The following is a 23,026-nucleotide window of genomic DNA, read 5'->3' as shown; positions in this document are numbered from 1 at the left end:
TACATCTCGCTCTACGAAGTACATGGCAACACTGGTATATGATCTCAGATTCAGCACTGCAGTTGTGAAATTGCTCAGTTTCATGGTAGCATCGCCATCTCCTCATCCAGCTGTGCAACAAGCCACCAAAAATTTGCCTCTTGGGATGAAGTCACCTGCTACATTACCGGCAGGCCAGAAAGGGCAGAAGAAACACCCCTGTGACAACTTCCTATGTCCCTCCAGCCAACAAACATTTGAATCTTCCTCTGCCAACTAGAAAGACTCCAAGAAGTCAAACAAAGGCAAACAGTTTTCTCCTTTGCCAACTCAAAGATCCTCTTCAACGGTGTCACCACGTGATACCCTCTCCTGGCTGACCTCCGTATCGCCAGTGCGCCCGCCAAACATTTTTCTGCCCTGCAGACCGACAGAGGGAGAATGCTGACGCCTCTGTAGATCTCGTGCAGTAGGATCTTCCAGCCTCTGCACCCTGTAGCAGGGAGTCTTTGAAGGCTGGCACTCGGTAGCCACTGAGGTGACACCCCTTCATTTTTTCCCTCCTTCCCTTTCCTCGTTATGACTCTCCTTCAATAGAACCTTCGTGGCCTTTAATCAGACTGCTCTTACAATTGCAATGTCATCTTGTTCTCTGCATGCAGGAAACAAAATTGCATCCTCATGACTGTTTGAGCTCCTGCATTTCTTCCTGGTCTGTTTTGACCTACCCTCCAAGGACGACATTCCCTGTCATGGGGGAGTCACGCTGCTCATGTGGAATGACATTCAGAGTCAACCCATCTACCTGATTAACCGCGTTCAAGCTGTTGCAGTTCACCTTTTCCTCCCTCATTTGACCTTTTCCCTTTGCGGTGTTTACATCCCTCTGTAATTCGATGTCACCAGGGCAGACTTCCTCCAGGTTATTGGGCAGCCACCTCACACTTTCTGCTGCTCGGTGACATTAAAGTGCACCATCGCCTTTGGGTTCTCCCAGAACCTGTCCGAGAGGTGTCTTCTTGGCTGACCTTTCAATCAACTTAACCTCATCTACCTTAACACAAGGGCACCCACATTCCTTGCACACTCCTTGCACACCTATTCCCATTTGGACTTATCCTTCTCCACTGCCAAGCTTGCTCATCGTCTCAGTCCGTTCTCTCTGACACATACTCGAGCAATCATATCCCACTTGCTATCTGTTTGCAGACTCCTACCCCACTGAAGTGCACACCCAAAAGGCAGCTTACTAAGGCCGACTGGAGGCTTTACTCCTCCCTGGCAACCTTCGACGAACAACATTTCCCCAGTTGTGATGACTAGGTAGAATATCCTAAAAACATCATCTTTACTGCCGCAGAACATTCTATTCCTCGCACTTCCTCTTTACCATGCCATGTTCTGGTCCCTTGGTGGTCTGTGAGGCGTGCTGCCATGCAATTCACGCATGGCGATGTGCCCTCCGCGTTTTTAACTGTCATCCTACAGTGGCAAACTGCATTAATTATAAATAGTTGCATGCACAGAGTCGTTGCATTCTTCGAGATAGCAAAAAAGTTAGCTGGATTTCATTCGCTAGTTATTTTAACAGTTCCACTCCTTCTTCTGTCGTGTGGGCCAACCTCCGACGGGTCTCTGGGACCAAGATCCATCCCCCAATTTCTGGCTTGACAGTAGCAGATGATGTGATAGTGGACCCTATTACTATCTCCATCACCTTGGGTTGGCATTTTGCAGAGATTTCGAGCTCCTCCCACTGTCGCCCTGCCTTCTTCCATCAGAAACAAGTGGTGGAGGCTTGGGCGATACCCTTCTCTTCTCAGAATCATGAGTACTGTGTTGCTGTCTTTACTATGAGGGAGCTAGATCATATTCTCACTTCATCCCGATCCTCAGCTTCAGTGCCAGATGATGTTCACATTCAGATGTTGCAGCACCTTTTTCTTGTGGGCAAGCGCTTTCTGCTTCATATGTAAAGTCACATCTGGGCAGAAGGCATGTTTCCCAGATGCTGGCGTGAAGCCACTGTCATACCTACTCCTACACCTACACCTAGGCCTGGTAAGGACAAATGCCTTCCTTCTAGTAGCTATCACCCCATTTCTCTTACCAGCTGTGTTTGAAAGGTGATGGAAAGTATGATTCTTGCCTGGCTGGTATGGTAGCTTGAGTCTTGCAATTTACTAACCACTGCACAGTGTGGATATCGAATGCGCAGTTCTGCAGTTGACCATCTCGTCACTTTGTCCACCTATGTCATGAATGATTCTCTGCAGAAATCCCAGATTGTGGTCATGTTTTTCAATTTGGAGAAGCCTGGATACCTGTTGGAGGACTGGTATCCTCCATACTACTCCCTACACATGGTGCTTCCATGGCCGCATGCTCTGTTTCCTTCAGGAATTTTTAAAAGATCAAGTTTTCAAGGTATGTGTGAGTTCTGCCTTGTCGGACACCTTTATCCAGGAAAGCAGTGTGAGTTCTGTCCTGAGTGTCGTCCTCTTGCTATTGCCATTAACCCTATAATGGCCTGTCTCCCACTAGGCATCTCTGGCTCCCTTTCTGTTGATGATTTTGCCATCTGTTGCAGTTTCCCATTGACTTGTCTCACTGAGTGGTGCCTTCAGCTACGTCTCGATCATCTTCACTCTTGGAGCTCAACAGTGGCTTTCATTCTTCCACTGACAAAACCATTTGTATGTATTTCTGGTGGGACAAATGGCTTCTCCCACGTTATTTACATCTTGGGCCTGTTGATCTTCCATTCATTGAAACTATGAAATTCCTGAGGCTCATTCTCAATAGGAAACTTTCTTGGTCCTCACACATGTCTTATCTGGCAGCCCGCTGTACGTGGTCCCTCATTGTCCTGTGTGTCCTCAACGGTACTTCCTGGGGAGCAGATCGAACAACCCCCTGCATTTGTACTGGACCGTTGTCCATTTGCAACTAGACTAAGGGTGTTTCATTTATGCATCTGCATGTCCATTCCTCTTATGCCATCTCAATACTATCCACCACTGTGACATCTGTTTGTTCACTGGCACCTTTTACACTAGTCCACTTGGGAGTCTGAACGTAGAAGCTCCTGAACTGCTGCTGTCCTACAGCCGTGACTTTCTTCTCTGCAGATACGCATGCCATTTGCCTGCCATGCGTAGCCACCTATCTTATGCCTCCTTCTTTGATGACTCCTGTGATCGCCAGTATGGGGCCTGTCGCTCTTATCTGTTACCTCCTGGAGTTCGCTTTTGGCTCATCCTCTGGCAGCTTAACTTCACGCTACCTGCATCTTCCCAGTGGGTGTGAACCCTTCACCACCTTGGCTTTGTGTGATGGCCTGTGTTCACCTTGGCCTTCATTCACTTCCTAAGGACACTACTCCAGCCTTGCTCCATCACTCCAGTTTCACGACCTTCACATAGTACCTTCGTGTGCACTGATGGTTCTCGGATTGACCGTGTTGTTGGGTGTGCCTTCGTCATTGGCACCAACGTTCTTCAGTATTGGCTTCCAGAGTGCTGCTCAGTATTTACAGCAGAGCTCTTCGCCCTGTATCAAGCCACACGGTACATCTGGTGACACAGGTGTCATCTGCTCAGAATCTCTGTGCCCTTCAAAGCTTCTGTGTGCCGTACACTGTCCATCCCTTAGTGCAACGGGTCTAGGAAAACTATCACTTGTTCACTCTAGATGGAGTCGCTGTGATGTTTATGTGGGTTCCTGGTTGCATTGGTGTGACGGGAAATGAGGACCCTGACACTGCTGCCAAGGCTACAGTCCTCATATCTCAGCCCGCTAGTTCTTACATTGCCTCCGATGATCTCTGTGTTGCTGTCTGTCAGTAGGTGGTGTCACTTTGGCACCACCACTGGTCCTCCCTTCATGGGGACAAGCTCTGGGTTATTAAGCCTGGAGGATCTGTTCTCAGCCCTCCTGCCATGAGATCATTTTAGCTAGGTTGCGTATCATGCACTGTCTTCTTAACCATCAACATTTGTTAACCCCCCCCCCTCCCCCCCACACACACACTTTCTCATTGTACTCAACCTTTGATGGTCTGCCATTTCTTGATGGAATGCCCTTTTTTTAAACACTTATGTGATTGTCATGTGAGTTATTGGCTGTTTTAGTGAATGATGCACAGGCTTTGGAACACCTACTTTTTATCAGTCATAGCAATATGGCAAAGGCCATTTAATTTCTAATTCAGGGCCTCCGTTTCTCTATGGCATATTTTATAGACACATACACACTGCAGTCTTTCTCAAACGATTTTACAGATACTATTCGGTAAAAAAAATCATTTTTTGCTGCTCTTATTGCGTTATTTGCCAGGTTCATTATGATGTGCCCATCATTTCGTTAATGGTCACAGTTATTGTGATATTTGTATGAAAGTAAGACACTTTGCGAAATTTGAAAAAGTTTTCAACGAAAAATGGGGGTTGCACTATAGCTCACTGTTTGAATCCTTTAGGAGAAAGAACAATTAGGAAGTGTCTTCCCAATTCTGAAATACTTCCATCTGAAGAGGAAACCACATTGCAGTCAGGAATTTACGTTCAGGGTACTTGGCAGATTATGATAAAGTTTACCGAATGATCCAATTGCACCTTCCAGCAGTAATTCATAAATTCAGTAAAATAAACTCTTGATATGTTACAATGTTTGCAGTTCATGATCTAATGGGTAGTATCGCTGCCTCTATATCGCAGGGTCCCTGGTTCAAATCCTGGTTGGGTTGGAAATTTTCTTCTCTCAGTAATTGAGTGTTTGTGTTATCCTAATTATTTCATCTCATCTTCATTGAGGTGCAAGTCACCGAAGTAGCATCAAATAGTAAAGCTTGCAGCAGGTTAGCCAACAACTGCAAATGAGGTCTCCCACCCATATGATCATTTCATTTTTTTCTCTTGGATAGGTGGAAGGTGCCTGATGCTGCAATAAGGAGACTTTTCGTAAATCATGGTGCAATATTTTGCTGAAGTTAGTCATCAGAAGTGAGACTAGAGCTTACCTCTATCACAGAACATGTACTGAGATGTACTGTGTGTCTGCAGCATATCACAGGGCATGAAAAATCCATTACTGTATGCACAGCACCTCATAGGCAAATGACAAAGAAATCTTCACTCTGTTTGACTGAATATGGGAGACAGGACAGTCATCTGACTTCTGGAACAAAGTTGTTCAAATTCAACTTTTCCAATCTATCAGTGGTCATACTAGGTCTTATATTGTCTTACTGACATCACAGAGCACAGGTAAGATGTCCATTCATCAAGTTAGAATCCAGAAAGTTTCTTAGCTGTTTTCAGTGCTGGTTATAAAGATAAAGGATACCATTTAACTGCTGAGACTCAACTCCTCTTGTAAGTGTTTTACTGCAGGCTTCAGTGCACTCACATCATCTTGTAAGAGAGAGAGAGAGAGAGAGAGAGAGAGAGAGAGAGAGAGGGATGACTTAATGGCACTACTTATTGGCATGTTTTTGGGTAGGGCCATATGAGCCTTATGTTATATACCTATAGGTACATACATTCATCACTTTTGTAACATATTGGTTGGGTCAGAGAAAAAAGTATTGGTGCCTTTAAAGGGAGTGTTTTAATTGTGACTGTATTCACCTTAACAATTCACAAGATGACACCAATATTAGAGACTCCTTCAGTACTCCTTCTTCAGTACTACTTCTACAGTACTACTTCTACATGGATATATTTTCCAGTGTCCATTTTTCTTTCAGTCTTCCAACAACTACACATTAACTTTGCAAGCATGTGCACATATGTTGACTATGGCACCTTGGAGGCTGAAGGGCTGTGCCGTAACAACAGGTTTCAAACTTTTGACTGTTTGACTGTTAATCTGCTGAGTTTTTTTATACTTTCATCAACAGAGAATTTGGGACACTGTTGTAGTTTTCAAGAAAAATTCATGGTGCCAAGTAGAATTTATATTCTCAAGTTTTATAGCAATGTTAGGAAAAGGATAGATTGCTACTCACCAAATAAGCAACAGAGATGTTGAGTTGCCGATCAGCACAACAAAAAGATTTCAAATGAGTAAGCTTTCATTCAAATAGGCAGTAATCAGAATTAGACAATTTACACACACACACACACACACACACACACACACACACACACACACAAAGTGTGTGTGTGTGTGTGTGTGTGTGTGTGTGTGTGTGTGTGTGTGTGTTGTCTAGTTTTTTGTTTGACAGAGTTTTTGTTGTGTCTATCTGCAACTCAGCATATCTGGTAAATGGTGAGTAGCAGTCTATCCTTTTTGTAATATTGCCATTATTCCATCCTAGATTTTTCGTGTCTGTGATGTGGAAAAGGCTCTTCCGGTGGCTATTGAGTGTGCGGGGTGCAGCCAGCTGCAGATTGTTGCACATGTCGGCACCAACGATACCTGTAGTTGGGGTTCCGAGGAAATCCTTGGGTCCTTCCGACAGCTGGCTGAATTGGCGAAGGTGGCCTCCATCTCTCAAGGAATGGAAGCCAAGCTGATGATCTGCAGCATTGTACCCAGGGTGGACTGGGGTCCTCTGGTTTGGAGTCGAATGGAGAATCTAAACCGGAGGTCACGTCGACTCTGTGATGAAAGTGGTTGTAGATTCCTCGACCTACACTATGGGGTGGAAGGTTGTAGGACGCCCCTCGATAGATCAGAGGTGCACTACACACAGGAAGCGGCTGCATGGGTAGCACAGTACTTGTGGTATGCACATGGGGGCTTTTTAGATTAGGTTCCTCCTCTCGGGAAACAAACTGTTGGCCTGAAAAATTACCAGTTCATGGCACTGATGCGGGTGTGCCAACTTTAAAAATTGTTAGTTCGCCTAAACAGGTCATTCCAAAGGATTTAAATATGCTAAACCTCATGTTAGTAAATTGTCAAAATGTCTGTAGCAAGATCCCCGGGTTACTCTCCGAAATAAACAGTAGCAATGCCAATATTGTATTAGGTACCGAAAGCTGGTTGAAACCAGACATAAATAGCAGTGAAATTTTGAGCTACGATTGGACAATGTTTAGGAAGGATAGGACTGATGCTATGGGAGGTGGTGTGTTCATTGCAGTTAAAAGCTGTTTAAATGCAGTTGAGATCAATACTGGGTCGGACTGTGCAATAGTCTAGATAAAGCTGTCAATCGGACAAGGATTGATCATTGCATTAGGATGTTTTTATAGACCACCAGCATCCGCAACAAATGTCACAGAACGTATCGGGGAAAGTCTAGAGTACACAGGAATTAAATATCCAAATTATCCATTAGTTATAGGTGGAGACTTTAATCTGACATACATTGACTGGGGAAATTACATGGGGGCAGAAGCAAAGACTCATGTGAAGTTATTCTAGGAGTGCTCTCAACATACAACCTTGAGAAATTGGTTAGAAAACCAACTCTAGATGGGTTGGTCAGCTCCAAGCATTCACTGCAGGACACAAAGGTATTGAGCATCTTTGGTTGGAATTTAAAGGTATTGTCCACCACGTGCTAGAGAAGTATGTGCCCAGCAAGAATATAAGGGAGGGAATGGATCCACCTAGGTACAACAAACGTATTAGGAAGTTGCTAAGAAAGTAGAGAATTTTGCACAGTCATTTCAAACGTAGTCACTGTTCCTCTGACAAACAGAAATTTGCGAAATGAAAGCAGCTGTCAAAAGGTTAATGAGAAATTCTTTTAACGAATTTGAAAGCAATATTTTATCTACAGATTCTAAAAATAACCCCAAAAATTTTTGGTCATACGTAAAATCTATGAATGCTACAAACAATTCAATACCTTCTCCTGCTGACAGTACGGGTAATGTAATGGATGATGATAAGCAGAAGACCGAAATTCTAAACCTAGCTTTCAAAAACTCGTTTACGGTAGATGACTACAGCAACATTACCCCTTTCAATTATTGAACAAACACAAGGATGTCTGACATAGTGTTTGGGATTGTAAAACAGTTAAGATCATTAGATGCCAGGAATGCATCTGGCCCAGTCGGTATCCCCGTAAGATTATATGTTGACTATGCTACAAATATAGCACCATTCTTATCCATCATCTATCAGAGATCATTGGAACAGCGGAAAGTTCCACGGGACTGGAAGAAGGCCCATGTCATAGCAATCTATAAAAAGGGTAGAAAATCGAATGCACATAATTACCGGCCAATTTCACTGACATTGATTTGTTGTAGAATCGTGGAACATATTTTTTGTTCAAGACATAATGACCTTTCTAGACTCAGAGAAGATCATCTACAGAAACCAGCATGGTTTTAGGAAACAGCAGTCTTGTGAGACACAGCTGGCCCTCTTTGTGCATGATATACAACAGACTATAGATACCGGCTCCCAGGTTGATGCCATATTTCTCGACTTTCGAAAGGCATTTGACTCAGTTCCGCACTGTTGCTTGCTCCAAAAAGTGCACGCTTAATGTCTATCTGATGACATATGCAGTTGGATAGAAAGTTTTATAACATACAGAGAGCAGTATGTCATCCTGAATGGGGTGACTTCAACAGAAGCAAGCGTAACTTCAGGTGTGCCCCAGGGCAGCGTAATAGGTCCTCTGCCTTTTACGATTTACATAAACGATCTGGTTGATGGTATTGACAGTGGCATTAGACTGTTTGCCGATGATGCTGTAGTCTACAGGAAACTAGTATCACATGAAAGTTGTGAACAAATCAATGATTTGCGGAAAATAAATGTGTGGTGTAATGACTGGCAGTTATCTCTCAATATTAGTAAGTGTAACCTACTGTGTATAACAAGGCGAAAATCCCCATTAATGTACGAGTACAAAATAAATGTCCAGTCTTTGGAAGCAGTAACATCCGTCAAGTATCTGGGTGTGACTATTCAAAATGATCTCTGATGGAATGATCAAATTACACAAGTAACTGGCAAGACGAACTCTAAATTGTGGTTTATTGGTAGAGTCCTGAAGCGATGCAGTCCTTCAACAAAGGAAATTGCTTACAATACGTTAGTTCGTCCAGTCTTAGAGTATTGTTCATCTGGGATCCTTACCAGCTGGGTCTCATTCAAGAGATTGAAAAGGTCAAAAGAAGAGTGGCAAGATTCATTACTGGTACATTTAGCCATCGCAAGAGCATTACAAATCTCATAGAAAGTTTGAAGTGGGATACACTTGCAGAGAGATGACATGCTAAACGGAAGGGGCTGTTCACTAAATTCTGAAATCCGATCTTCCCCGAGGATGTAGAGCACATACTATTACCACCAACTTACAAATTGTGCAATGATCACCATTCAAACATAAGGGAAAGTAGAGCTCATACTGAGGCATTCAGACAGTCGTTTTTCCCTCGTGCGATCCGCAAGTGGAACAGAGAGGGGGGGGGGGGGGGGATATGACTTTGGCATGAATTGTGCCCTCCGCCACACACCGCATATGTAGCTGTAGATGTAGACAGAATAGACTGGCCAGATAAATTTAGGACCAATACTATAACCAGCCTCAGTGCTGTTGCCAGTGCAGTATTACTGTATGATAGTTAACTACTCATGCCGAAAGCGCAATAAAATCTGTTGTGTCCATGGAACCTTCAAGCCTACTTCATAAAAGTATTTTAATACCTGAGTGCATGCAAGGAATACGTTTGGCAACTGTGCAAGGAATTGTTGTTTAAAAATGCAGTTGAGGATTGTAGTGTCACTGTTGTTGTGAGTCCGAAGCCAGGCTCCATATCGGTATATATATCGTAACTTATATAAATTCGAACTTGCTTACTGTAGTTGAGCCTTGGTTTCCATCTACGATTTGTAGTTCCTGCGCTTATCCCTGTTACCAAATTAACTATTCCTTGATGCCTCATGATTCCTATTACTTATTTTAATCAGGTTGTATCATAAGCCTTTTCTTCATGACACAATTCAGTATCTCTTAATTAATTATTTGATCTACCTGTCTAAACTTCAGCATTCTTCTGTAGCACCATATTACAAAAACTTCTGTGCTGTTCCTGTCTGTATTGTTTATTGTTTACATTTATTTTCCATATAAGGCTACACTTCAAACAGAAAAGAGTTGCTAACACTCCAATATATTAATGTGAAGTCAAACAGCCACAGGTTGAATAGTATTTGCCTTTTTTTTATCATTAGTATCACTATAATGAGAGCATTTTCAGGTATTCATGAACTGATGGAACATGTCAAAAGTAGAGATCTACACTCAACACCATTATTAATACTTAGTGTGACAGTTTGTCGATACATTAATTCCTAAAAGTCACTATGCTCATTGTGGCAGTGTCTTGGTTTATCAATGTTGTTTGGTGAGGTCTGGCACAAAGTCGGTGTCCCAAAACATCCCAAAGGTGTTATATAGGATTCAGGTCAGGATTCTGTGCAGGCCAGTCCATTACAGGGATGTTATTGTTGTGTAACGACTCCGCCACAGGCAGTGCATTATGAACACGTGCTTGATCGTGTTGCAAGATGCAATCGCCATTTAAGAATTACTCTTAAACAGTGGGATGTAAGAAGGCACTTAAAATATCAATGTAAGCCTGTGCTGTGGTAGTGCCATGCAGTACAACAAGAGGTGCAAGACCATTACATGAAAAATACGACCACACCATAACACCACCGCCTCCGAATTTTACTGTTGGCACTAAACACGCCCAGGTGACGTTCACTGGGCATTCGCCATACCCACATCCTGCCATCAGATTGCCACATTGTGTACTGTGATTCATCACTCCACACAATGTTTTTCCACTTTTCAGTCATCCAATGTTTACGCTCCTTACACCAAGCGAGGCGTCGTTTGGCATTTACTGGCGTGATGAGTGGCTTATGAGCAGCCACTCAACTATTGAAATCCAAGTTTTCTCACCTCCTTACCTAACTGTCATAGTACTTGCAATGGATCCTGATGAAGTTTGCAATTCCTGTGTGATGGTCTGGATAGATGTCTGCCTATTACACATTACAACCCTCTTCAACTGTCGGCTGTCTCTGTCAGTCAACAGACGAGGTCAGGCTGTACGCTTTTGTGCTGTACATGTCCCTTCATGTTTCCATTTGATTATCACATCAGAAACAGTGGACCTAGGTGTTTAGGAGTGTGGAAATCTCGCGTACAGACATACGACGCAAGTGACACCCAATCAACTGACCGCGTTCAAAGTCCGTGAGTTCCGCGGAGCACCGTATTCTGCTCTCTCAGGATGTCTAATGACTACTGAGATTGCTGATATGGAGTACCTGGCAGTAGGTGGCAGCACAATGCACCTTATATGAAAAACGTATGTTTTTGGGGGTGTCCGTATACTTTAGATCACATAGTGTATGTAGCACTTGTTCTGTTCTTGTATAATGTGTAGTATTTTGTAACAATGATTTATTAAAATGAGGGTGTAGTAATACTCATACCTGTCTGCATCTAACTACTTTTGCTTTAGGATTATTCCATTCTTTCTGAAGTCTGCAAGTATTTCACCTGTATCATATATCACGCATACTAGGTGGAACAGTTTTGTCATGATTCGTACTCCCAGTGATCTACATAATTTTGAGGGGCGTATCATTTACTCCAGGTGCCTTGATCTGATGTAGATCCTTTAGTACTCTGTCAAATTCATCTTGCAGCATCTCACCCCCCATTTCATCTCCATCCATTTCCTCTTCCCTTTCCATAATATTGTCTTAAAGTTTCTTTCTGTTATGTAACTCATCTATGTATTCAATTTTTCAGCCTTCATTTCTTTGGTTAGTAATGGCTTGCCATCTGAGCTCTCTATACAGCTGCTTCTCCTTCCTTGAAAAATTGTTTAATTTTATACAGTAACGCTTGCTTCAGTTTTGCATTTCTCTCCTAGCCCTTCTTGTTTATCCATTTTGCATCTTCTATCAGTCTCATTTTTTTGGGTGTCTTGATTTCCTTTTCCCAACTTCTTTCACTGTATTATTATATTTTGTACTCTTGTGTTATCCAAGCATTTCCACTAAAGGTTTTCTTTTTGTCAGTCCACAGCAAAGTAGCACCTTGATTCCTTTACAGATCTACCTTGAATTTGCTATACAAAAAGAATGCATTCCCAATATAGTTCATGTATCTTCATTTTGTAGCATCTGAAGGAACGAAAATAGTTATAAGATTGTGAGTACTGATAATTCTTAATAGACTAATTTTTTATGGTACTGTCAGTTTTTCTCTCTATTTGTGGCATTCTCCTCCCAGACAACATCACTGTATGTAGTGCTTGGATGTATTTGATCCCAAAGACGCTGGTGAGGACTCTTGAGGACAAAATTTTGTCATTCCAACCCTCCCCTCCCAATTGCACTTTCAGCAGTCCAGTAGGTGTACTCAACAGACAAAATGATTGAGCCCAAAGAACACTCTCATCTATAATGAAAAAATCTGTCTTGATCGCAAAATAGAAGACAGTTTATTGGCGGTGACTGGTTTCAATCTTTACAGATAATCTTCAGAACATAAAGCACCTCCTTCAGTGATCTGCAGAGGCACTGAGCAGAGCTGAACTGTATACCGGAAGGAACAGTCATCAGCTCAGGTAAACTGTCTTCTGTTTTGCAATCAAGACTAATTCTTTTATTGTAACTGAATTTAGATCATTTTATTCCAAATATGTTCTCAAAAATTATAGCCTCTAATCACTAGCTACATAATTGGAGGTGGTCTGTTGAATTCTGGAATTAAAGAAACATAAAAGCTGGTGGAACAGTCAAGAAGGCTTTGTAAGTACAGTACCAGTGCACGCTGCATTCCCTTCATAAGCTGTCAGCTCCCTATTCTGTGGGAGTGATGGAATTGATTGGAAAGAGCTATGCCGTGACGTAACTCATTGTTGATCTGATGTAACAATCTTATGTTGCACCCTATTTTACACAGGTCACTATCCTCTAATGCATAAATTTCTTTTTTGGTTAGTGGCCCCATCAGTTTCTGGTTTTTGTTGAATATTTGTTTTAGAATACCCTGTTTGGAGAATGTTATTTTACATTATAACGAGCAGCTCTAAGTTTAACTGGAGGTATGTGCTCTATTTTAGCTGTTAAGACAATTGAAGCAATCCCTCATAGTGCCAGAAAATAGGTATGTAAATTATCATTCTTACCTTTCTAAACTGCTTTCTATATAAAATGATACCTTAGAGTACAATGGTACATTTTGAACATAATTTTTGCTGTGAACTTAATTTCATTCAGTACTGCAGAGTGAGTGTCTAAATGTTTTTTTTTTTTTTTCACTTCTGATAATGGTAGCCAGTTGTTCTGTGGAAGGTTGCTAAGAAACTTAACCATAACGGCCGTACTTTTCTTACAATATTCATCATGTGCTATCTGTCATATGAGTACATTGGATGAGTGTCAGGGCTTTGGAGAGGAAGCTACCAATCTGCAGAACGTTCTGAGATTATATAGTTAAACTATTTTTTGAGAGTCAGTTGCCACATTTTATAATACCCAACCTTTTTTTGTGACAGACAAAAATATTCAGTGACAGAGCCACCTACATAAAACACACTTCCTGTTTTGTAATTTGGTTTGAACAACTTTTTTTTTAGTGTAAAAGGCATTTAATGCTCTGTAAAAACATGTGTTGTTGTTGTGGTATTCAGTCCTGAGACTAGTTTGATGCAGCTCTCCATGCTACTCTATCCTGTGCAAGCTTCTTCATCTCCCAGTACTTACTGCAACCTACATCCTTCTGGATCTGCTTAGTGTACTCATCTCTTGGTCTCCCTCTACGATTTTTACCCTCCATGCTGCCCTCCAATACTAAATTGGTGATCCCTTGATGCCTCAGAACATGTCCTACCAACCGATCCCTTCTAGTCAAGTTGTGCCACAAACTCCTCTTCTCCCCAATTCTATTCAGTACCTCCTCATTAGTTATGTGATCTACCCATCTAATCTTCAGCATTCTTCTGTAGCACCACATTTTGAAAGCTTCTATTCTCTTCTTGTCCAAACTATTTATCGTCCATATTTCACTTCCATACATGGCTACACTCCATACAAATACTTTTAGAAACGACTTCCTGACACTTAAATCTATACTCGATGTTAACAAATTTCTCTTTTTCAGAAACGCTTTCCTTGCCATTGCCAGTCTACATTTTATATCCTCTCTACTTTGACCATCATCAGTTATTTTGCTCCCCAAATAGCAATACTCCTTTACTACTTTAAGTGTCTCATTTCCTAATCTAATTCCCTCAGCATCACCCAACTTAATTCGACTACATTCCATTATCCTCGTTTTGCTTTTGTTGATGTTCATCTTATATCCTCCTTTCAAGACACTGTCCATTCCATTCAGCTGCTCTTCTAGGTCCTTTGCTGTCTCTGACAGAATTACAATGTCATCAATCTTCTCCATTGATTTTAATACCTACTCCAAATTTTTCTTTTGTTTCCCTTACTGCTTGCTCAATATACAGATTGAATAACATCGGGGATAGGCTGCAACCCTGTATCACTCCCTTCCCAACCACTGCTTCCCTTTCATGCCCCTCAACTCTTTTTTTAAATATTTATTTGCACCCTGGAGCACTACATTTATGTTTATACTACACAAGTCAGCTTATGATGTGTAGTGAAGGATATCTTGTAATGTGTACTGCTGCCATCTCCCACCCCTGCCCCTCCCCTTCATTTCCCTGTTGTTACAGTTGCAAATGGTGTAATAACCCTCCATGTGAACTTTAATATTGCTAAGTTTACCTTCATTGACTTTTTGCAAGATATACGTAGGAGACAGCAATGTATTGGTTGAGTTTTCTAGAAAAGTATTGTATCCTTTGAAACTGGGGTTGGATGAGCATCTCCACGATGCTAACACAATTACAAAATGAACCTATGACAACTTGCTGCTTACCTTTGGGTATTCTCTATTTCCTGTACCAATCCTTTCTGGTACATGTCCCAGACTGAAGAGCAGTTTTCAAGTAGTAGTCTAATAAGTCCTTTGTAAGCTACCTACTTTGTGATTGGATTATACTTCTGAGGATTCATCCACTGAATATGTCCCTACAATTAGTTTTACATGGTGTTCCCAATTTAAATCGCTCTATATTATGAGAAGGAAAGTTACTACTCACCATAGAGCGAAGATGCTTGAGTTGCAGATATGTACAGCAAAAAAAACAAAAAAAAAAAAAAAACAAAAAAAAAAAAAAACCCTCACAATTATAGCTTTCGACCATTAAGGCCTTCATCAACAATAGACACTCCACGCAAATGCAACTCCCACACGTGACTGCAGTATCGGACAACTGAAACCATGCAGTGTGGTCTCAGTCGCCAGAGACTGCATTTGTGTGTGTGTGTGTGTGTGTGTGTGTGTGTGTGTGTGTATTTGTGTGTGTGTACACACAGAAGATGGTCAAATGGCTGGTGAACCTTATATATAGTTAAGGCTCATTGGCCATTTGACCATCATCTTCTGTGCAGATGCACAAACAGTGCCTGAACTCTATGGGAATCCGCAAAAAGCTGCGAGTAATGAGTATAATGGGCATGGGCACTATAAATATAGTGCAGGACAAGTTGGGAATGTGGGTCTCACAGGAGACGTGCCAGAGATAAGTCTCTGCATTCACACTATCCTCTGTGTCTCTGTCTCAGGTGGATAGAGCATCTGCTGTGTAAGCAGGAGATCCCGGGTTCGAGTCCCGGTCAGGGCACACATTTTCAACTGTCCCTGTTGACTTATATCAATGCCCGTATGCAGTTAAGGGTATTCATTTCATTGTAATCTCAAGTCCATTAACAATCATAAACAAAGAAATTATAAATAACTAGTTAAATAAAAAATAGATCAGTTTATTAAGTTTTCCAATGATGCAGTTGCTTTAGAGCAGCCTGGTGTAGTTTGTCCAAGGATCTGGCAAAAGCATGTAAGGGGCAACCCTGAACAAATTGTGGCATCATCTGTACCATCTCACTGCATTCACAGCACAGTGTGTCTCGCTATTCACAGTTGTAGAGAGTAGCAGCCATTCCCTCTGTCCTACACGTGATTAGATTCACTTTTCACCAAGTGACCAGAGGAAAATTGTGTCAGGGAATTTGATAACTGGGTTTTTGCCTTGCAAGCAGCCTTGCTGGGTGAAGATGACCGTTCCAATTTCCAGGCAGCCACAGGATTGGAACTACTAGCTAACAGACTAATCGAGGTTCTTCAGGCTGGTTGACAGGATTTCAGTTGGGTTGTAAAATCTTGCTGAAAATCATCTCACTGGTGATTCTTTGAGAGCTTGCACTCTCTTACTTGAGATGGAGTGATGTTGCTTAGCACCAGGAACCGCTGAATGGGAATAAACAGAGGCATACCAAATACAATATGCATAATCTTTCAGTGTTGGACATCCACTAGGTGTTGTGAGAACCATTCAGCTGCTGTCTATGACACACCGTCAGAGCAGCAAGTTACATATTTTGCTTTTTGTATGTTATTTTTGTATTTTTATTCTTAAATTTCGTGCATGCTTCTGTATTTATGAGGTGTAATCTTGCATTAAGGTAAATTTAAAGTGTAGATTCACATATTCACAGCATTGTTCGAGGCAGAGAGTCAATGTGGAGCATGGCCGTCTGGCCTCACTCATTCACCGTATGAGTGAACAGGTGGCCACTCCTTCAGGTTTCCTTGTTATTGGAGTTCCAAAGTTAGGCGCATTATGGAGCCCTATAGGGACATAGTGTCCAGGGCCAGAAAGAAATCCAATGTGCACTCAATATGTCTGCTGGGGGGCCTCGTCTGAGATGTGAAGGAAAGGAGGCTTTGCCTGCAATTATCAAGCATGCAGGGTACAGCCATCTGTAAGTTGTGGATCTTATCTACATCAATGTCTGTTACTTGGGTTTTGAGACCATCTTCAGTGGAGGTAGTGGAGACTGTTGACCCTGGGTGTGGGATGCAAGCACAGATCACAATTTGCAGCATCGATCTGAGAATTGATCAGGGTGTTTTTGTTTGGAGCCAGTGACTCCTTCAATTGTGTGATAGTCTTGGCTGCAGATTTCTGGACTTGCCTTTTGTTTTGGAGAATTTAGGACTCATCTTGATAGGTTATGAGCGCACTACACAAAGCGGTTGCTCAGATAGCAGAGTACATGAGGAGTGCACATGGGTTTTTCTTTTAGGCCAGGCTGTAATTTGAGGTCCTCTGATGAACACTTGCCACTCAGTACACACAGAGTAAAATCAGACTGTGTTCAAAGTAAAGATACTTCGGCTGCCAAAATTGTAACAGTAAAGTGTTGAAGTATTATTGACAAAATCCCTAAATTTACTGCCCTCCAGGAAAGTTGTCGTGCTCATATTATTCTTGGAATTGAGAGCTAGCTGAAATCTGAAATAGAAATCTCTGAAATATGTAGTGAGGCGTGAAACGTATATCGAAAAGACAAATTAGAGTTCTGGAAGAGGTGGAGTGTCCTTTCCAGTTGACAAAAATAATGTCGCTCGAGGTTGAAATTGAGTCTGACTGAAGTTGTCTGGATGTGCGTAACAGGTCAGTGTGAGCTCAAGTTAATTATTGGCTGTTTTTACCAGCCACCTGATGGTGCCATGACAGTTTTAAGAGTCACTCAAAGAAAATCTATGCACATTAGTGTGGAAATAACCCAGTTATGTCATATTAGTTGGAGATGGCTTTAACTTACATTGTATGGACTTGAGTGCCTGTGGATCATTGCAGATCATTTACAGACTCATGTTTGGAGGATGTAGTAATATGCTTTCTTGGTGTAGAGAAGTTCCTGAAAGTTGAAAACAAATATGTTGTCAGGTCTGGATGGAACCCTACTTCAGTTGTACAGAGAGTACTCTAATGCATTTTCCCTGTACTTAGCTTGTATTTATCGCAAGTATCTTGCCCAGCATGAAGTCCCAAGTGGCAGGAAAATCTCCTGTATATAAGAAGGGTAAAAGAAGATTCCCATAAAAGTACAGATGAAAACCCTTAACTCTGGTTTGCTGCAGAATTCTTGACCACATTCTCATTCCAAATGTAATAAATTTCCGTGAGGTGTAGGCTTTCTGTTCACAGACAAGTACAGATTTAGAAAACATTGCTTGTCCAAAACTGAGCTTGCTTTTTTCTCATACGACCTCATGGGAACCGTGGATGTGAACGGCAACAGGAAGATTCCATATACCTAGATTTCCAGAAAGCGTTTGACACAGTGCCCCACTGAAGTCTGTTTATGAAGGTACGAGCATGTGAAACAAGTTCCCAGGTATGTGTGGGGCTCAAAGACTTTGTATGTAATAAAACCCTGTAAACTGTAATTGACTGTGGGTATTCATAAGTGATGAATGGTGGCTTGTGAAGTATGGATGCAGATGTAGATGATGTGTAAACTAAAGCCAGTGCTGGTGTCCTGAAATTGTATTAGTTCCCCAGAATTTCCCCTTAGCTTTTGCAATAAATTATTGTGGCTTCTTTACTTTGCAGATGCTTTCTGAAGAGGGTGCCAGTATGTAAGTGACCTATCCAGGTGATGCCCATGTACTTTGAGTAGTTGTTGCAGTTTTATTCATTGTCTGTGATTATAGCGGTGGATGGCAGTTTGCATATTTGTTGTTTGAATGGAGTGCTGCAGTGTTTGTCATCGTTGAGTTTGGTTTTTGTTTCCAACTCGTGAAATCCTCATTAATACACACTAGTTCTCTGTTACAAAATTGCTCAATATTTGTAGTTTCAACTTTAAAGTAAAGTAAGCTACAAGTTTCCTCTTAGTGGTGCTAAGAGCAAATGAGAAAAGGTGCAGCTATACTGCTTTCCTGGTCCTCATAGCTGCAATAAACACACTTTTTTAAATAGTGCTTGCCAGTACTCTCAATTCCAAAACATACATGTGACTCTCAGTCAAGTGTATGGCAACTGATACACTCAATTCTCAACAAGAATGTAATTGTTAAACTGCTTGTCATTCCAATATGGAAAGTGGCACAGTGTGCAACCTTGCACAGTAATATCGGTTGGTAGATTGTGGCTGGAGCTTTGTGGTTCCATAAGGGAAAGTTAAGCTTTCAGTTTCTGTGATCTATGTTACAGGCATATAAACTAAGAACACTTATAATGAAATTGTCACATTATGATGAAAAATAATGAAAATACTGGAGTTCATAACACATCCCTTCCCTGTTCATTCTCTCTCTCTCTCTCTCTCTCTCTCTCTCTCTCTCTCTCTCGCTCTCTGCCTCTATCGCGCGTTTGTGTGTGTTTTCTCTACTGCTGTCACTTTCATTATGGGTTTTCAAATAACATGCATTTTTGTCTGCTGCCTTTCCATATCCTTCTGTGTGTATTTTTGCCCACTTTTCAATTCTTTCGTAGCTTATAAATTATTATTTTTTTTTTTAATATGATTGCTGTTCATATTTTATATATGTATGATCTGTAAGTAAGTAATAATAAATACTGTTTCAGGAAGTTTTGTCTAAAGAAGCATCCCTTTTTGAGTTTAGACAGTCAGAAGTTCCACCAGTGTTACTGATTTTGGACAGACGTGATGATCCTGTTACTCCTCTCCTTAATCAGGTATTTTGCAGAGTGACACTAATTAGTGAACTTACATATGTCTATGCATTTACTGAAGATAAATTTATTTTTCAGTGGACCTATCAGGCAATGGTTCATGAACTATTGACTATTAACAACAATAGAGTTGATCTCTCAGGTGTTCCTGGCATTTCAAAGGAACTGAAAGAAGTTGTACTCTCTGCTGAGCAAGACGAATTTTATTCTGCTGTAAGTAAAAGAACTCAATGTTCAGCATTTGTCACCTTTCCTTTTCTTCCATCTTTGTTTGAAGCATTCAAGCATGAACATTTGACAATTTTTTTTTCATTCACGTGCTTTTCATTGTTCGTGAATTTGAACTCATGATATAGGAAGTCTCAAAACTTCATACTTTTTCTTTTAAAACAATGAAAAATCCAGAATTGTATGTAAATTTCTATGTAAAAAAGGAAATTAAGGGTTTAACATCCCCAGGACAAGGTCATTACATTTGCAAAGGGACCATGGATAACATAAACCTGGTTTGTCAGATGTTTTTTGAATGTTACTGCTCTCAAATGCAAGCTCAGTAAATCAGTTGCTCAGTTAATATCTGTGTGAGGTTAGATAGTTCTTTACTGAATAGAAAAGGCATTGAGCAGTGTGATATTACGCTATAATCCTCCTCCTCCTCTGTCTCTCATCTTGCATAATTCTTTTTCACGGCATACATGTCGGCAGTGCCTTGATATTAGCATATTATATGGATCATAACTGCAACGTATGACGTGAAATCAGACAACTTCAAAATTATGAAGCATTTTCTCAGAGACAAAGATAGCAACATGCTGACCATTTGCACGATTGTGTTAAGCTGTTGGTTTTGTAGATAAAGTGATTTATATTCAACAATATCCAGCCTCCCTCTTTATCCCCTCTGCCTCCCTCCTCCTGTGACCACCCCCTTTTCCTCCTATATCCTTCCCCCTCCATTCTTATATCCCTCTTACCCTCACCCATCTGAAACTCCTCCCTTTCACTCGTAAACATGCACACTCATGCACAAAACATTTTAATACACTCATCAAAAAACTTTTGCATCATCCCGGTTCCCACAAATACTGAGGACAGACGTTGACTATGGATATTGAATCACAGACACAGTCCCTTTGACTGTTCATAGATGTCACTATACCTACCCAAAGATGTAAACAACCATGCATGAGCAGCAGCCTTAGACGGGAGGGGGTGGGACCAGCAGCCGATCAGTTCCAGTCATTCCACCAGGAAGGAGGTACACGGCTCGTGTTGTCTGTAGTCCAACCATGCCTAGATGCTCAATACCATGGTTTGATCGCGTCCGCATTGTTACTTTGTGCCAGGAAGGGCACTCAACAAGGGAACTGTCCAGGCTATGTGATGTGCAACTTCACTCCCGACATCCATGGTGAGGTTCATCTTTGCAACCACAACACCATCCAGCGTGGTACAGATTGGCCCAACAGCATGCCGAATGGATCGCTCAGCATTGGCATCATGTTCTCTTCACCAATGAGTGTCGCATATGCCTTCAGCCAGACAATCATTGGAGATGTGTTTGGAGGCAACCCGGTCAGGCTGAATGACTTAGACAAAGTGTCCAGTGAGTGCAGCAAGGTGTAAGTTCCCTGCTGTTTTGGAATGGCATTATGTGGGCCAAAGTACAGCGCTGGTGGTCATGGAAGATGCTGTAACAGGTGTACAGTACACGAATGCCATCCTCCAACCGATAGTGCAACCATATCAGCAGCATTTTGGCCAGGCATTCGTCTTCATGGCTGACAATTCGTGCCTCCATCGTGCACATCTTGTAAATGACTTCCTTCAGGATAACGACATCGCTTGACTAGAGTGGCCAGCATGTTCTCCACACATCAACCCTATCAAACATGCCTGGGATAGATTGAAAAGGGCTGTTCATGGATGACGCGACCCACCTACCACTCTGAGGGATCTACACCAAATCGCCATTGAGGAGCGGGACAATCTGGACTAACAGTGTCTTGATGAACTTGTGGATAGTATGCCACGACGAATACGGGCATGCAACAATGCAAGATGATGTGCTACTGGGTATTAGAGGTACCAGTGTACACAGCAATCTGGACCATCACCTCTTGAACGTCTTGCTGTTTGGTGTGCAACATTCAATGTGCAGTTTTCATGAGCAATAAAAAGGGCGGAAATGGTGTTTATGTTGATCTCTATTGCAGTTTTCCATACAGGTTCCAGAACTCTCGGAACTGAGGTGATGCAAATCTTTTTTTGATGTGTATGTATGCTGTGCAGTATCAGGAGCAAACTGATATGATTTCAGTTCATGTTTGAAGTTACTTTTAATGTGTGTTAAATTCCTTAAATCACTGGGTAAGTGGTAAAAGATTTTTATGGCTTGTTTCATCACTCCCTTCTGTACCACACAAAGGTTGGGTATTCTTCGTCCTCAATGGTGATTTACCCAAAAATATGATGCCATCAGACATTAGTAAATGAAAACAGGGAAAGTTAATTTCTTTACATTTTCATCTCCAAAATCTATTATCCATAACATAATAGTTGCATAGCATATACCTTGAAGAAGATGTGTAACATATCACTGTTAAGGTTCTTATTAATACACGCACTTGAGAATTTAGAATGTTCTCTTTTATTTTTTTAGCACCCTCATGCGTTATTTCTAGTGATGTAATCTGGCCTTGTTTAGTACAAACTGCATTTATAGTGTTTTATCTAAATTCCACGTGCAGAGAATGAGTTATTTTTCAATAAATTTTTATTTATATTTTCTGTTGTTAAAGTTTCTTTAGTAAGCTCAATTATAATACTTACATTGTCAGCAAAGATAACTATTTCTACTTATTGAATATATGATAGCAGATTATTTATGTATAATAAGAGCAGACCCAATATCCATCTGTGTGGATCACCCGTAGTAATTATTCTCCATTTTGAAGATGCTGTTTTTGTGTACACCCTCTGGGTTTCTTAATGTGATACTCCACATTGTTTGTGTTGGGTAGGTTAAATACTGTTGCCAGCAAGCTCTCTGCTGCCATAATATTTGACCTTCTCTTGGAGAATATTGTGAACTGCACTGTCAAATGTTTGACATCCCGGAAAATAACAGTTGACACTATTTTGTTAATTAGATTTTGTATAATTTGATCCATGAATTGAAAAAAAAGAATGTTCTGTAGCTAGAATTTTTTAAAATCTAAATTAACACTGACTAAATATTTTACTTTGAGAGAGGTGAGTTTATGGGTCTTCCATGGATAATTTATTCTAGTACTTACAGAAGGAGTTATGTAGTAACAATATGACAACACCATCTGAAGTCTGTATCTGATGTTGCTCCTTTTAATTTTACCACTTCAGTTCTCATTAAACTACCTCAGTGTCGCTGGTAAAAGTCTTACAAGAAAAGGAGCTGGGGTAATTTGAAAATTTTGGAAAACAAGAAGAAA

General features: G+C 41.2%; 1 protein-coding gene across 1 annotated transcript in view; it reads left to right on the top strand.

Moving 5' to 3' along the window:
* Positions 1 to 23,026, top strand: part of LOC126094521 (vacuolar protein sorting-associated protein 45) — a 125,351-nt gene that overhangs the window by 47,579 nt on the left and 54,746 nt on the right. The window contains exons 5-6 of the mRNA XM_049908938.1: positions 19,449 to 19,559; positions 19,635 to 19,769. Of these exons, the coding sequence (XP_049764895.1) occupies positions 19,449 to 19,559; positions 19,635 to 19,769 (246 nt within the window). The remainder of the gene's footprint in view (positions 1 to 19,448; positions 19,560 to 19,634; positions 19,770 to 23,026) is intronic.

Source organism: Schistocerca cancellata, chromosome 8 (assembly GCF_023864275.1).
Source record: "Schistocerca cancellata isolate TAMUIC-IGC-003103 chromosome 8, iqSchCanc2.1, whole genome shotgun sequence".
In the NCBI taxonomy this organism is placed as follows: Eukaryota; Metazoa; Arthropoda; class Insecta; order Orthoptera; family Acrididae; genus Schistocerca; species Schistocerca cancellata.
Note: the sequence above shows the minus strand (reverse complement) of the source record. Positions and strands in the feature narration are given on the sequence as shown.